Source organism: Sciurus carolinensis, chromosome 2 (genome assembly GCF_902686445.1).
Source record: "Sciurus carolinensis chromosome 2, mSciCar1.2, whole genome shotgun sequence".
Classification (NCBI taxonomy): Eukaryota; Metazoa; Chordata; class Mammalia; order Rodentia; family Sciuridae; genus Sciurus; species Sciurus carolinensis.
In genome coordinates this window covers 82,727,276-82,741,881 of record NC_062214.1, presented here as the reverse complement: position 1 = coordinate 82,741,881, position 14,606 = coordinate 82,727,276, and the positions used below count along the sequence as shown (strand labels likewise).

Genomic DNA, 14,606 nt, shown 5'->3' with positions numbered 1-14,606 from the left:
TTTTTGTTGCTTTATTAAGAGTGATCTTGACTCTTAACTGGCTTTTTTTAAACTCCTTAAGTATGTGTCCATGAATGACTTTGCCGTTTGATGCCACTGCCTTAATTTGTGCTAAAGCTCCATAGTGGTTGCTTATGTACCCTCAGTGCAAAAGCAGCCTGGCAAAAAGGAAAATGATATCAGTGGTATTATGAAGAGTTCTGACCTCCCAGACATTCTGCAAGTGGTCTGTGGCCCTCCACACTTTGAGAACTAGGATATCCTAGACTAGGATAGTAATTTTCGGAAGCCAATGGAATATTTTCTCTGGTCTCTTAAATGTTCTGCTGCCTCTCTCCTTTCCTCATGTTCTAGTAACTTTTCAGAGCAGGATTCCTGCACTGGGTCTGTGTACATCCCTCACCCTGAAGCAGTGTCTGGACCTTAAATGCCTTCGTGAGTTTTGGGGGTGCAGCCTTTGCCACATCCTGACAGTGCCTTTCTCCCCCTCAGCTCTGAACCATCACATTCACTCAGTGAAGACAGCCTCCATCGGAACTTTAGGAAGGAGCCGGCCTCCTATGCCAGTGGTTGTTCCAAGTGCCCCTGAAGTACAGGAGACCACGAGGATGCTGGAAGACTCTGAGAGTGTAAGTTTACAGGGCAGTCAGCCCAGCCAAGCTGTCGAGGCATGTGCCTCAGGGCCCGATGACTGTGTGTAGGCCCAGACCTGCCCAGTGACAGAAGATTTAGTCATTTGTTCAGTTGTGTTTTGAGCATCTCCTCTAAGCCAGGAATGTGCTGAAGGTTTGGTCTGCTTTCTCTCTCATGCCCACTCTGTGTCTTAAATTAGCTTGTCATACCAACCCAGCTAGTCACGTACCTGCCTTCCTCTCAATTTTGTCCCTCCTGCCTGGCCCTTTCTTCTTGCTTTAAGTGAGCCATGAGTTCTTGCACCCCCTCAATTCTACTCTGTGACCTTTTCTAAGAAGGATGCTGGAGAAGATGCTTGAGAGGTTCCTCTCAAAACAAACTGGCCTGGTCTTAGATCTTTCACTCTCAAATCCTAATAAATAGTTGGTGCAGTGGCACACTCCTGTAATACCAGCCATCTGGGAGGCTGATAAAGGAGGATCACAAGTACTAGGAGGCCAACCTTAGCAATTTTGTGAGAACTTGTCTCAAAATAAAAAAATAAAAAGAGCTAGAATGTAGTTCAGTAGAAGAACAACACTGGATTCAAGTACCAGTACAAGAAGGAGAAGAAAAAAAAATCCCAATAAATATGTCTACCTCTGCATTTCCAGTTAACAGGATTCTCTAAGAGAAAAGATTGGGCCCAGAGATCCAGGGACATACTAACTGTCTTGACTGTGGCAAAGACCTAGAAGAGGCAAATAATGGGGCCTTTGGCTCATGAGGTCATTGTGACCAGGGAATGAGTGTTGGGAGAAGGGCTTTGTACAGTGTGAGAAATGACATCTTAGTTGCTATGGATACAACAGCCTCTGCTACCTCTGACTCTTCTGAGCCAGCCTGAGTTTCAGGAGTCCAGTCCACCAGGGCAGTTTTACCACTGACTACTTGATACTCTGACCCCTCTCTCTGGGCTTTCCTTCCTGAACAATTCCTCAGTCGATGCCCAGTAACAGTGTTCTCCTTTCCATAGAGCTATGAACCAGATGAGCTGACCAAAGAGATGGCCCACCTGGAAGGACTAATGAAGGACCTAAATGCCATTACAACAGCGTGACAACCTTCACCAGGCCAGGACTCCATGCTCGAGTCTAGAAGTCTTGGAACTTAGCCTTGAAAACAAGGAATTGTACAGAGTACGAGAGGACAGCACTTGAGAACAGAGTGAGCCAGCAGACCAGCCACCACCCCGCATGGAGCTAGCTCCAAGCACGGCCACCTGCCTTCTCCTGGTCAGCCTGGAGAATGCCTGCATTGGGGCAGCTTCCCTTTGCCTGCTGAAAACATGCAGGACTGGGCACCATGGGCCAAAATTTTGTGTCCAGGGAAGAGGCGAGAAGTACAACCTGCATTTCACTTTGTGATCAGGCTGTGTCTTCGTGCTATGACTGCATCAACTTGATGGAGTGTAGACATTGGCATTTATGTACAATTTTATTTGTGTCCTATTTTATTTTACCTTAAAAAAAAACACGATCCAAAACCAAGGAAGTTCATTGTGTTTTCCACAAGTGGTTGACATTTGACTGCTTGTTCCAGTTACGTATGGAAACTTGTTGACAGTGTGGGTTGTTGCAGGGGTTGGCTAGTTTTTGGTTTTGTTTTATTTTTTATTTCTGAGACCTTGCATCCTCTACCAGCTGTTAATCCATCACTTTGAGGGGGAGGAAATGTCGCATTGCTGTTTGTAAGCTTTTTTATTATTTTTTTATTATAATTATTAAAGGCCTGACTTTCTCCTCTCATCACTGTGAGATTTCAGATCTATTTGAATGAAATGTAACATTGAAAAGACTTGTTTGTTGTTTTCTGTGCAGATTCAGTATTGGGGTGGGGGCTGGGGGTTGGGAATATGAAATGGAGGGGCTGCTGAGGTCCTGTGAATGTTCCATTCATTGTACTTTCTTCCAGAAGCCTGCAGAGAATGGAAGCATCTTCTTTTTTGTCCTTTTCTGGTATGTCCATCTTATTGTCACTACATTGCAACTGCAGTTTTGTTTGGATGTAGTTAAAAATTCTGTGCAATAGGTGGGTATGGGGATTTCACTGCCCGGCAGGAATGTCCATGCTGAGGACCCTGGTGCTGTTCCTGACAGAGGATGCCATGTATAGCAAGAGCCTGGCCCTGTCCTGGACATCAGAAAGCACAGGGTAGAGAGCCTTTTCTGCTGCTGTCAGTGGTTCCCTTGAGGAGTTTGGAGGTTTAGAAAGGGGCGTTGTTTCCACACAGGACTCCTGCTTCTCTGGTGCCTGCCCTCAGCCAGCCCAGTTCTCAATTCAGTATTGCAGGGTCCCTTCTGGAAGAGCGTCAGCAAGGCTGAGGCAAGGCAAGGCTTCCCCACGTCTGTCTGAACATAGTTCTGCGAGTAGCAGGGAACAGAGACAGGGGAGAGCATCAGCAGAGGCAGCTGTCCCCTCTGCCCCAGCAACATATGTCCAGGTCTCAGCCATACACAGAAGCCTTTGCCTTTGCAAAAAATTCTTGTGGTCTTTTCTTAAAAAGGTAGGGGGCTGAAGTGTATGCTCATTTCTTTAAGATTTAGAATGTATGATGAACAGTATAGGACTGACCCTCGGGCATCTTCTCCTCAACAAATCCCCAGGACACCACAGGGAAGACAGTGGAGAAGGCAGCTGGGGCTGTAACCAACAAAACTGCTCAGAGCCAGGGCAGTGGAGCACACCTGCAGTCCTAGGTTAAGGCAGAAGGATCACAAGTTCGAGGTCAGCCTCAGCAACTTAGCAAGGCCCTAAGCAACTTAGCAGGACCCTGTCTCAAAATAAAAATGGGCTGAGAATGTAGCCCAGTGGTGAAGAGCTCCTGGGTTCAATCCCCAGTACCAAAAAAGCCCTGCTCAGACCACCAGTGGGGCTCCAGCCCCACTGCCCCAGGTCCCTGAGCCCTGCCCAGGCTTCACAGGTGCTCCACCGGCTACGGGCACGCCACCTACCTTTGATCATGCGTCATTTTACCCTTTTTAAGATCTTATTACACATTGCTTTTCTACAAGGCAAACAGTATTTATGATTTTGGGGGCAATGGGAAGTGCAGTGCTGGAACTCCTGCTGCCACACAGCTGTCACAGCACGGTGCCAGGCAGGACTCAGGAGAACCAGTACATTTCAGCTGACCCTGAAAAGAGCAGCCAGAGCACTCGCCACCAGGAGGCTGGATTCCCCAGAAACTCTTACTTTTGCCCAAAGAATATGCTCGGTATTTAGGGCATTCCCTCCCATGAACCCTGACACTGCCGTTACCTCAGGGCCTTGGTACCTGGATACTGCCACAGAACTGGGGCGGGGTGGGGGAGGGACCTATTTTTAAATAAAATAACTGTTCAAAGTTGGGGGATTTTTTAAAATTAAGCAAAAGGAAAGCTATTCTGTATTGCACCTTTCACAATTGAATACATTTTCTTACATTTTCCTGTGGTTTTTGAAACTAAACCATCGTGTGTCTCGTCGTGTCCTAGTTGAGCGCGGCTCAGCAGCTTCCTTCGGGAGGATGTGGAGCGAATGTGTCTGTTGCCTTGCTGCCTGCTGGGGGGCCTGGAGGGCTGCTGGACTGGGTTCTGTGTACATTTGTTTGGCCTTTTCTGTAGTTGATGCTGTAAAACTCTATGGCTTTTTAAAAACAATTTCATGTTTTTATTTAGTATTGGAAATCCAATACACTTTTTTAATCCAATCAAACTGTGGTCTGGTCAAATAGTTATTTTCCTTTTTCTTTGAAACAACTTGGGGGCCCCCTAAACCCCAACTTCTGATAGACCTCCCTGTTTACCTTGCAACTATAAAGCCAGAAGTTTCGAGGGGGACAAAAGGAGGGTGGCATGTAAGCCAGGAGGTGTCTGTCCATCCACCAGCCCCAAAGATGAGTTTTGTCCCTGTCCTTACCCCCCCGCCCGCCCCCCGCCGCCACCAGCTCTTGCTCTTCTGCAAGGACTGAGCAGCCTGAGGAACAGCAAATGACACGTGAGCACCACCCTGAGTGCCTACCATACAGCTCATTCTGGGCCACAGTGGGCTGCCCCTTCCACACCCAGCCCACCATTCTTGGATGGCTGACATCAGAGGCAGAGGTCTCTAGGGAGGCCACCCTTGCCAGGCTACCCCACCCTCTCACTGCGTCCACTCCAGGACTCCTCGTGGTGGCTGAGTTCTGGCTGCAGACAGTGGAGCACACAGTAACCATGGGGGCACTGCTGTCCACGAGCTGCAGCAGAGTGAGGGCCAGCTGGAGCAGTGCGCCTCTGCCCCTGCAGCCAGTCTGTACTCAAAGAAACCCAGATCCTGTCGTTCCTATGAGCAGTGTCCCCACGGCCTCAGGATAAAGTCTGATCTCCCAGAGCTCTACAGCTGCCCGTCCACCACAGCCTCCAGGTCTAGAGTCATGCCACCTGGTGCATCTGCTGCTCTAGCATGGAAGGTTGCTCATGAGACAATTCGTCTTCGCACACGGATGCCCTCTTCACTGCCACCCCTGGCCAACCACCACAGTGCCTGCCTGCACTGCCCGCTCTGCGTCCCTAGGTGGAGCTCTTGGTATATTTTACAGTGATAGATCTGTTGGGAGCCTGTGGGCTCAGTGGGGACAGGGAATGTCTCCTTTTGGAACACCTAATGCTGGGACAGTTTCAGACAATAGCTGATACTTGTCTCTTGGGTGAGTCCCAAGGACTCGTGGCTGGGGCATGTTGGAAGATTTCCTCCCCGCCCTGTCCCGCTCCCTGCCCTTCCAGGGATTTCAGCCAGTCCCTAGTGCTCTGAGGCCAGGACACTCCATGGCAGCAGGGGCCCTCTGGCAACCTGGGGTGAACTCAAAGATAACAGTGACCTACCTGCCTGAGAATGATGCTGATGTCATGACTGCCCGATGCCGGGAACTAAGACAAGGATGTCCTCTAGCCTGGTTCTCAGATGAGCATGGCTGGGTACAAAGAAGAAATGCCTCCCTCCACCCATCTTCAGTCCCTCCCAATTTCAGTCACCTTCCTGCCAGGGGTGAGGAGCACCTTCAGGAGAAACAAGCGCAGGAAGAAACACACCACCAGCTGATGGCCCGGGGGGGAGGCGTGGACAGGCACAGACGAGGGGAAGCCAAGAGAGGCCATGCCGACCACACAGACAAAAGGAGCCCAGACTGCAGGTCCCAGATTCTTGGTCTTGGGGGTCCAGATATCAAAGCAGGGAGCACCAGGGGTGCTGGGGGAAGAGGTGGGAGATAGTAGCTGAAGGAAGATAATCCTTGACATTTTTCATGTGCAACGTTGGGAGAAATGTCATTAAGACTACAGTTACCCTTAAGCCTGATGGCAGTATCCATGTCGGCATACCCTTGCACTCAACTAGTAGCTTCATGGAGCTGGCAAATGGAAAGAGTCGATGGCCAAGCTCAGAGTTTAGCAGGATCATTTGCTGTACTTCAGAGGAAGAAGAGTTCAGAATTTCCTGAAACAAATGGGGTTTGGGCAGCTGGTGCCACCAACAAGATGGCAGGAGGGTGTGGAGCCACGTGGGAAAGTTCCTCCACAGGAAATGACTGGCCTCGGGGCATCCCGAAGGACTGTTCTAAGATCATCCGAGATGATCTGACGCTATCGGCACTTCTGTGAAGTAGACTCCCTCCGACTCCCCAAGTCTTGTTTAACACCTGCCTCATGCGCAAGGCCTTTCATGAGCTACAGGTCACTCCCGAGATGAAGAAGAGTCCCCGGCCCACGTGGTAGAGGGACCATGAGGCTGGCATATGCGAACCACCCACGAACAGAATCGGTTGGCTGGAAGCAGGAGCTCAAAGCCCAAAGTGACCAGACCAGCTAAACCTGAGAATCCACAGAAGTTCAGGGGGCAGAACAGAGGGCACAAGGCACTGTCATGGGTCAAGAAATGTGGGCTCCATTCAGCCTCATCCAGATTTGACAAGGCAGCAGGTATCTGGATTGTCATCATTTGACACCACTGTCACGCCCTCCCTCCCAGGTCCAAGCACAGAGCCCCCTAGCCTTGTTGCTAGGTGCCCTCGCTCACTGACAACTCTACCGTCTCCCAAAGTGGAGATATGGGAGCCGTTCTAAGCTCTTCCTTTAACTCCTTAAAACATTGCTCAGCAAATCCTGCCAGTCCTTGCTCTTAAGTGTCCCCCAGAGCACCTCCTCATCTGTTAGGCAAGCTCCTAATGGACCCTCTGCCTCAGCCTCACTGGCAACCTCTCCACAATTGTCCAGGTGCCGTTTCTGACTCAAGTCAGCTGTATCTCCCCTGCCCAGTACTGTGCCATAGCGCCATCACCTCCACACACACAGAACAGAGTTAATGCGGCCCTGTCTGCCTTTTATTTCCTACCGGATCTGCTCCTTGACCCCATTTGGCCCTCACAATAGAGAGTTCTTTGCTCTTGTGGAATAAACCATGGCATCTGATTTCTGTTCTGTTTCCTCCATCTCACATCGTCCGCATTCCCCTTGCCTCACCGCTGCTTTCTCTGCCAGTAAATGTCTGTTCTTCTTTAGAAACCCCACCTAACCATCCAGCCCCCTGATGGTTCTTGTTCATACTGCTATCTCCCCCAATACACAGTGACTTCCTTAAGGAAAGAACCACTTGGATTCTCCACCCCAGTGTCTAGCACACTGTAGGTCTTCATTAAATGAACTTGTCTCAGAGACTGTGGCCCATGCCATGTAATCCCAGGGACTCAGGAGACTAAGAAGGATCACAAGTTCAAGGCCAGCCTCAGCAAGTTAGTGAGACCCTGTCTCAAAATATAAAAGAAATAAAACAAAAAGGATAGGGATGTAACTCAGTGATAAAGCTCCCCTGGGTTCAATTCCCAGCATTAAAAAATATATACATTAAGGATAGAAGACACAGAAACAAACCCTCATAAGTACAGTTTTCTCATACTAGACAAAGGTGCCAAAAACTTACAGTGGAGAAAAGATAGCCTCTTCAACAAATGGTGCTGGCCAAACTGGAAATCCATATGCAGTAAAATGAAATTAAACCCCTATCTCTCACCCTATACAAAACTCAACTCAAAATGGATCAGGGATCTAGGAATTAGACCTGAGACCCTTCACCAAATAGAAGAAAAAGTAGGCCCAGTCTCTATCATGTTGGCTTAGGACCAGACTTCCTTAACAAGACCCCCATAGCACAAGAAATAAAAGCAAGAATCAATAAATAGGATAGATTCAAACTGAAAAGCTTTTTCTCAGCAAAGGAAACAATAATGTGAAAAGAGAGCCTACAGAGTGGGAGAAAATCTTTTCCACACACACTTTAGACAGAGCACTCATCTCCAAAGTTTATAAAGAACTTAAACTTTACACCCAAAATACAAAGAACCCAATCAATAAATGGGCTAAGGAAATGGGCAGACCCTTCACAGAAGATATACAGGTGATCAACAAATATATGAAAAAGTGCTCATCATCCCTAGTAATTAGAGAAATGCAAATTAAAACCACCCTATGATTTCATCTTACTCCAATTAGAGTGGCTATTATCAAGAACACAAGCAATAAGTGTTGGCGAGGATGTGGGGATAAAAGCACACTCATACATTGCTGGTGGAGTTGCAAATTGGTGCAGCCACTCTGGCAAACAGTATGGAGATTCCTCAGAAAACTTGGAATGGACCCACCGTTTGATCCAGCTAACCCACTCCTGGGTTTATACCCAAAGGACTTAAAGTCAGCATACTACAGTGATGCAGCCACATCAATGTTCATAGCAGCTCAGTTCACAATAGCTAGATTGTGGAACCAACCAAGATGCCCTTAAATTGACAAATGGATAAACTTTGGTATATATATACAATAGAATATTACTCAACCATAAAGAAGAATAAAATTATGGCATTTGCTGGTAAATGGATGAAGTTGGAAAATATCATGCTAAGTGAATAGCCCAATCCCAAAATACCAAAGGCCAAATGTTTCCTCTGATAAGTGCATGACAATATATAACAAGGTGGGGGGTGGCAGGGGGAAGAGAAGAATGAAGGAACTTTGGATGGTATAGAGGAAAATGGGGTGGGAGGAGGTTGGGGAAGGAAAGATAGTAGAATGAAACAGACATCATTACCCTACGTACATGTATGATTACATGAATGGTGTGAATCTACATGTGTACAACCATAGAAATGAAAAGTTGCACCCCATTTGTGTACAATGAATCCAAATGCAGTCTGTAAAAATAAAAAAATTTAATTAAAAAAAAAAGGAAGGAAAAAAAAAACACGAAAGCACATGCTAACAAAGACCAACTCATCATGATGAACTTTAGTTTGGGTATAAGATACCAGAACTTTGAATTTAAAATGACACACTCAGCCCCTTGCCCTGGCAATTCTTATCTCCAGGGCTAAGACTACTTCAAGCACTTATGAACTTGCTGTCACACCTCCCACTCAATACCAGCCTGGAGAGAAAGGAATGAAAGAATCCCCAATGTTCTATACTGACCAACTCCTGTTGCCTACCTGCAGTCACAATAGGTTTCTTCTTGCAAAATCTATATTTTCTATGACCAAACTTCCTGGACTATACTAATTATTAGGCCTATTTTAAGAATTGTTTATAGTTTAGTTGATTTTTAAAAAGAATAATGTTGCTTTTTCTAATTATAAAGATAATATCCATAGCAAAAGTAAAATTAGCATTAGTAAATTTCATTCAGTGGTTTATTAATCATTCTCTGTAACATGGATGCAGGAGGGCTGGGGGTTGCCTGGAATCAGGGGCAGTGAAGGACTGAGATGCTACCTGGCCAGAGCCACTGACAGTTCTTTAAATTTTTTTTTAAAAATGAACTTCCTCTATGAGGAGGATAAGATTTGAAACCAGGTAACTTATACATCATGGCCCAGTGCTGAGGGACTTTGACAAGTTCCTGATTCTTCCTGAGAGCACATACTTAGGAAGGCTTTGCAGAGGAGGTAAGGCTAAGCTGAGGCCAGGATGTGATGAGGCATCTCTCCACAGCGGGGAGGAGGCACGCAGAGCTGGGAAGCTACCTGCTTCATAGGGACACCAGTATGTCTGAAAGAGGACAAATCCCAGTCATTCTGTACCAGGCCTATGCATAGCCTCCTGTCATTGTATTCAGTGCTGGGACCCCAGCAGGCCAGCACAGTCTGTGAGGAAGGCATAGGTTTGGCCAATTGGCCTTCAGCAGAGAGAGTGAGCTGGTGCTCTCTACCCCCAAATCTCTGGAAGGCTCAAGGACAATCCTGGCCCAGTGGAGCTGTTTGGCAAGTCAGGTACCACAGCTTGGGTCAATCCTAGTGGATTAAGAATAAGGTGGGTTCCTTCCATAAACTCCAGGTCTTTCTGACTATTCTGGAAGTTCAGAGAAAAGGAGCCAGGATCTATTCTTTTTTTTTTTTTGAAGTGTGTTCAATATGTTTTTTTTTCTTTTTCTTATTTATTTATTTATTTATTTTTTATTATTGTACACAAATGGGATACATGTTGTTTCTCTATTTGTACATGGCGTAAAGGCATACCATTTGTGTAATCATAAATTTACATAGGGTAATGTTGTTTGATTCATTCTGTTATTTTTTCCCTTCCCCCCACCCCTCCCACCCCTCTTTTCCCTCTATACAGTCCTTCCTTCCTCCATTCTTGCCCCCCTCCCTAAACCTAACTCTAAACCTAACACTAACTCTTCCCACCCCACGTTATGTGTCCTCATCCACTTATTAGCAATATCATTCTTCCTTTGGTTTTTTGAGATTGGCTTATCTCACTTAGCATGATATTCTCCAGTTTCATCCATTTGCCTGCAAATGCCATAATTTTATCATTCTTTATGGCTGAGTAATATTCCATTATATATATATACCACATTTTCTTTATCCATTCATCAATTGAAGGACATCTAGGTTGGTTCCACAATCTGGCTATTGTGAACTGAGCAGCTATGAACATTGATGTGGCTGTATCTCTGTAATATGCTGATTTTAAATCCTTTGGGTATAGGCCAAGGAGTGGGATAGCTGGGTCAAATGGTGGTTCCATTCCAAGTTTTCTAAGGAGTCTCCATACTGCTTTCCAGAGTGGCTGCACTAATTTGCAGCCCCACCAGCAATGTATGAGTGTACCTTTCTCCCCACATCCTCGCCAACACCTGTTGTTGCTTGTATTCTTGATAATCGCCATTCTAATTGGGGTGAGATGGAATCTTAGGGTGGTTTTGATTTGCATTTCTCTTATTACTAGAGATGTTGAACATTTTTCCATATGTTTGTTGATTGCTTGTAGATCTTCTTCTGTGAAGTGTCTATTCATTTCCTTAGCCCATTTGTCGATTGGATTACTTGCATTCTTGGTGTAGAGTTTTTTGAGTTCTTTATAGATTCTGGAGATTAGCGCTCTATCTGAAGTATGATTGGCAAAGATTTTCTCCCACTCTGTAGGCTCTTTCTTCGCATTGCTGATAGTTTCCTTTGCTGAGAGAAAGCTTTTTAGTTTGAATCTATCCCAGTTATTGATTCTTGCTTTTATTTCTTGTGCTATTGGAGTCCTGTTGAGGAAGTCTGGTCCTAAGCCGACATGTTGAAGCTCTGGACCTACTTTTTCTTCTATAAGATGCAAGGTCTCTGGTCTGATTCCGAGATCCTTAATCCATTTTGAGTTTAGTTTCGTGCATGGCGAGAGATATGGGTTTAGTTTCATTCTGTTGCATATGGATTTCCAATTCTCCCAGCACCATTTGTTGAAGAGGCTATCTTTTCTCCATTGCATATTTTTGGCCCCTTTGTCTAGTATGAGAAAATTGTATTTATTTGGGTTTGTGTCCATGTCCTCTATTCTGTACCATTGATCCACCTTTCTATTTTGGTACCAATACCATGCCGTTTTTGTTACTATTGCTTTGTAGTAGAGTTGAAGATCTGGTATTGCGATACCCCCTGCTTCACTCTTTCTGCCAAGGATTGTTTAGCTATTCTGGGTTTTTTATTCTTCCAGATGAATTTCATAATTTCTTGCTCTATTTCTTTAAGGTACATCATTGGGATTTTAATTGGAATTCCATTAAATCTGTATAGCACTTTTGGTAGTATGGCCATTTTGACAATATTAATTCTTCCTATCCAAGAACATGGGAGATCTTTCCATCTTCTAAGGTTTTCTTTAATTTCTTTCTTTAGTGTTCTGTAGTTCTCATTGTAGAGGTCTTTCACCTCTTTTGTGAGATTGATTCCCAAGTATTTTATTTTTTTCGAAGCTATTGTGAATGGGGTAGTTTTCCTAATTTCTCTTTCTGAAGATTCATCGCTTATGTATAGAAATGCCTTAGATTTATGTGCATTGATCTTATATCCTGCTACTTTACTGAATTCACTTATGAGATCTAACAGTTTTCTGGTGGAATTTCCTGGTTCCTCTAAGTATACAATCATACAGGATCTATTCTTGAAGACAAAACAATGGATTAGGTGCCCATAGGCAAAGTTGCCCTGGAAACAGCAAGAGAACCCACTGACAAACATTCTAGATTAACACACACAAGGGACACTGGCCAGGCACTGTGGCACAGGTCTGTAATCTTACCAACTTTGCAAAACACTGTCTCAAAACAAAAATAAGTGTATAAAAAGGGCTGGGGTTCTAGCCTGGTGGTAGAGTGCCCCTGGATTCAATCCCCAGCACTGCCAAAAACAAAAATGGAAAACTGGAACTGAAACCAGAGAGATCTCCGTGTGGGCAAGTGATATGAGAGAAGAACTATTTGGGGCCAGTCAGAAAGGGTCTTCCTCACCCAAGAGTCTGGGGAATCATTTCTTGCTATAGGATACTCCTGAGGATCTACGGTGTGCCAGGCACTAAGGATGCAAAATTAGTAAGGTAGCCTGTGTCCATTGCCTAGAGAGAGCACAAACACTTCACAGACAGCTAGGAGACCTGAATGAAGTGACCTGGGGAAGGAAGGAGTTTTCAGCCCTTCCTAGAGGGCTGGGCAGTGCTCAAAAACAAAACAAAAACAGCCATAAAAAAGAAGGAAATTATGTCAATTGGAGGACAAAGGATGGAACAGGAGAATAGCATGTTAAGTGAAATAAGCCAGACTCAGAAAGACAAGTGTCTTCTGTTTTCTCTCACATGTGAAAGCTGGAGGGTAAAAAAATGAGAAAAAAAAGGAAGCTCATGAAAGCAGAATGGAGACCATGGGGTAGAGAATGAGGGTCCGGCCTCCAGGAGTGAATTGATCAAATCATGTTATGTGCACGTGGGAATACACCACAATGGAACCAGGATTCTGTACGATTAATATGCACCAATATAAAAGTGTTTTAAAAGAAGAAATGCTTGGGAAAAGAAAGAAAAATATTCACTCTGAAAGACATGGTTAAGAAAATGAAAAGGTGCTCCACAAACTAGGAAAAAATATTTGCAGAACATTTCTTTTAAAGGACTTGTATCTTAAACACATATGGTTCAATAATAAGGAAACAAATGACTCAATAAAAACAAATGGAGAAAAATTTGAACAGTTACTTTACCAAAGAACAGGCATGATAGCAAACAGATACCTGAAAGGATGCTCAGCATCTTTGGTCATTATGGACATGTAAATTAAAACCAGGAGTTAACATCATACTCTCTTGAATGGTAAAAAAATGAAGAAGATGGACAGTCTCAAGCATCATAAGGATATGAAGTGACTAGTACTATTATATAACTGCTGATGGGAATGCAAAGCAATACTTCAATTTGGGGGGAAAAATCTGAGTTTTTTCTTTTACCTTTTTTTTGGGGGGTACTGGGGATTGAATCCAGGGGTGATCTACCACTGAGCTATTTTTATTTTTTATTTTGATACAGGGCCTCAGTTGCTCAGACAGACCTGAAACTTGCAATCCTCCTGCCTCAGCCTCCCAAGTTGCTGATATGACAGGCGTGCACCATCACACCCTGCCCGACAGTTTCTTATAAAATTAAAAATGTACTTATGTGCCACTCCCAGGTCATTTTGTTTTGTTTTGTTTTTGGTACCAGGGATTGAACCCAGGGGTGCTTAACCTCTGAACCTCTGAGCCACATTCCAGCCCTTTTACATTTCTTATTTTGAGACAGTCTTGCTAAATCACTGAGGTTGGCTTTGAACTCTTTTTTTTTTTGGGGGGGGGGGTTTGCTGGGGATCGAACCCAGGGCCTTGTGCTTGCAAGGCAAGCACTCTACCGACTGAGCTATCTCCCCAGCCCCTGCTTTGAACTCTTGATCCTCCTGCCTCAGCCTCCTGAGCCTCTGGGATTTCAGGTGTGCACCAGGGTGCCCAGCTCCTAGGTCTTTAAGATCAACAAGAACCTGTATTTGTCTTGGAAATTGCTAAGAGTAGAATTTAACATAATACACAGACACAACACACACACACACACACACACATACACACACACACTCAAAATAATTTAGCCATTTCACTGCTCACACATATTTCAAAGCCGCATGCTGTACAGGATAAACATACACAATTTGTATTTGTCAATTTAAAATAATCATTTTAAAGAAAATCCCCAGCACCACCAAAAAAAACAAAAAAACAAACAAAAAAAGAAAATCTACATTCACATGAAGACTTGAATGTAAATGTTCATCAGTGCTTTATTCTTAATAACTAAAAACCGGAAGCAGCCCTTCGTCCATCAGTGGGTGAACAAATTGTGATGTGCCATACAGGAGAATATTGCTCAACATGGCACTGACAGAGCACAGTAGCACAGGCTAATGAAAAAAACAACACAGACTAAATGCTTTGTGGTGCCACTTATGTGACATTCTAGCAATGGCAAAACCTGGGTGACAAAAACCCAGATTTCCCAGGGTCAGGTGTGGAAGGAGGAGCTTGCAAAGGGACAGGCGGGAGTTTGGAGCCTTCTATGTCCTAACTGGGGGTTGGTGGTAGGAGTGTGTCTCTT

The 14,606-nt window shown here is 44.9% G+C and overlaps 1 protein-coding gene across 8 annotated transcripts in view; it reads left to right on the top strand.

Annotated features, from left to right (window-relative positions):
* The window catches only part of Neo1 (neogenin 1), a 233,012-nt gene extending 230,592 nt beyond the window's left edge, over positions 1 to 2,420 (top strand). For all 8 annotated transcript variants that reach the window (XM_047538938.1, XM_047538940.1, XM_047538935.1 and 5 more), the window contains 2 exons: positions 493 to 629; positions 1,649 to 2,420. In XM_047538938.1, coding sequence (XP_047394894.1) covers positions 493 to 629; positions 1,649 to 1,732 — 221 coding nt within the window. In that variant the 3' untranslated portion in view covers positions 1,733 to 2,420. The remainder of the gene's footprint in view (positions 1 to 492; positions 630 to 1,648) is intronic.
* Positions 2,421 to 14,606: the final 12,186 nt, after the last annotated feature.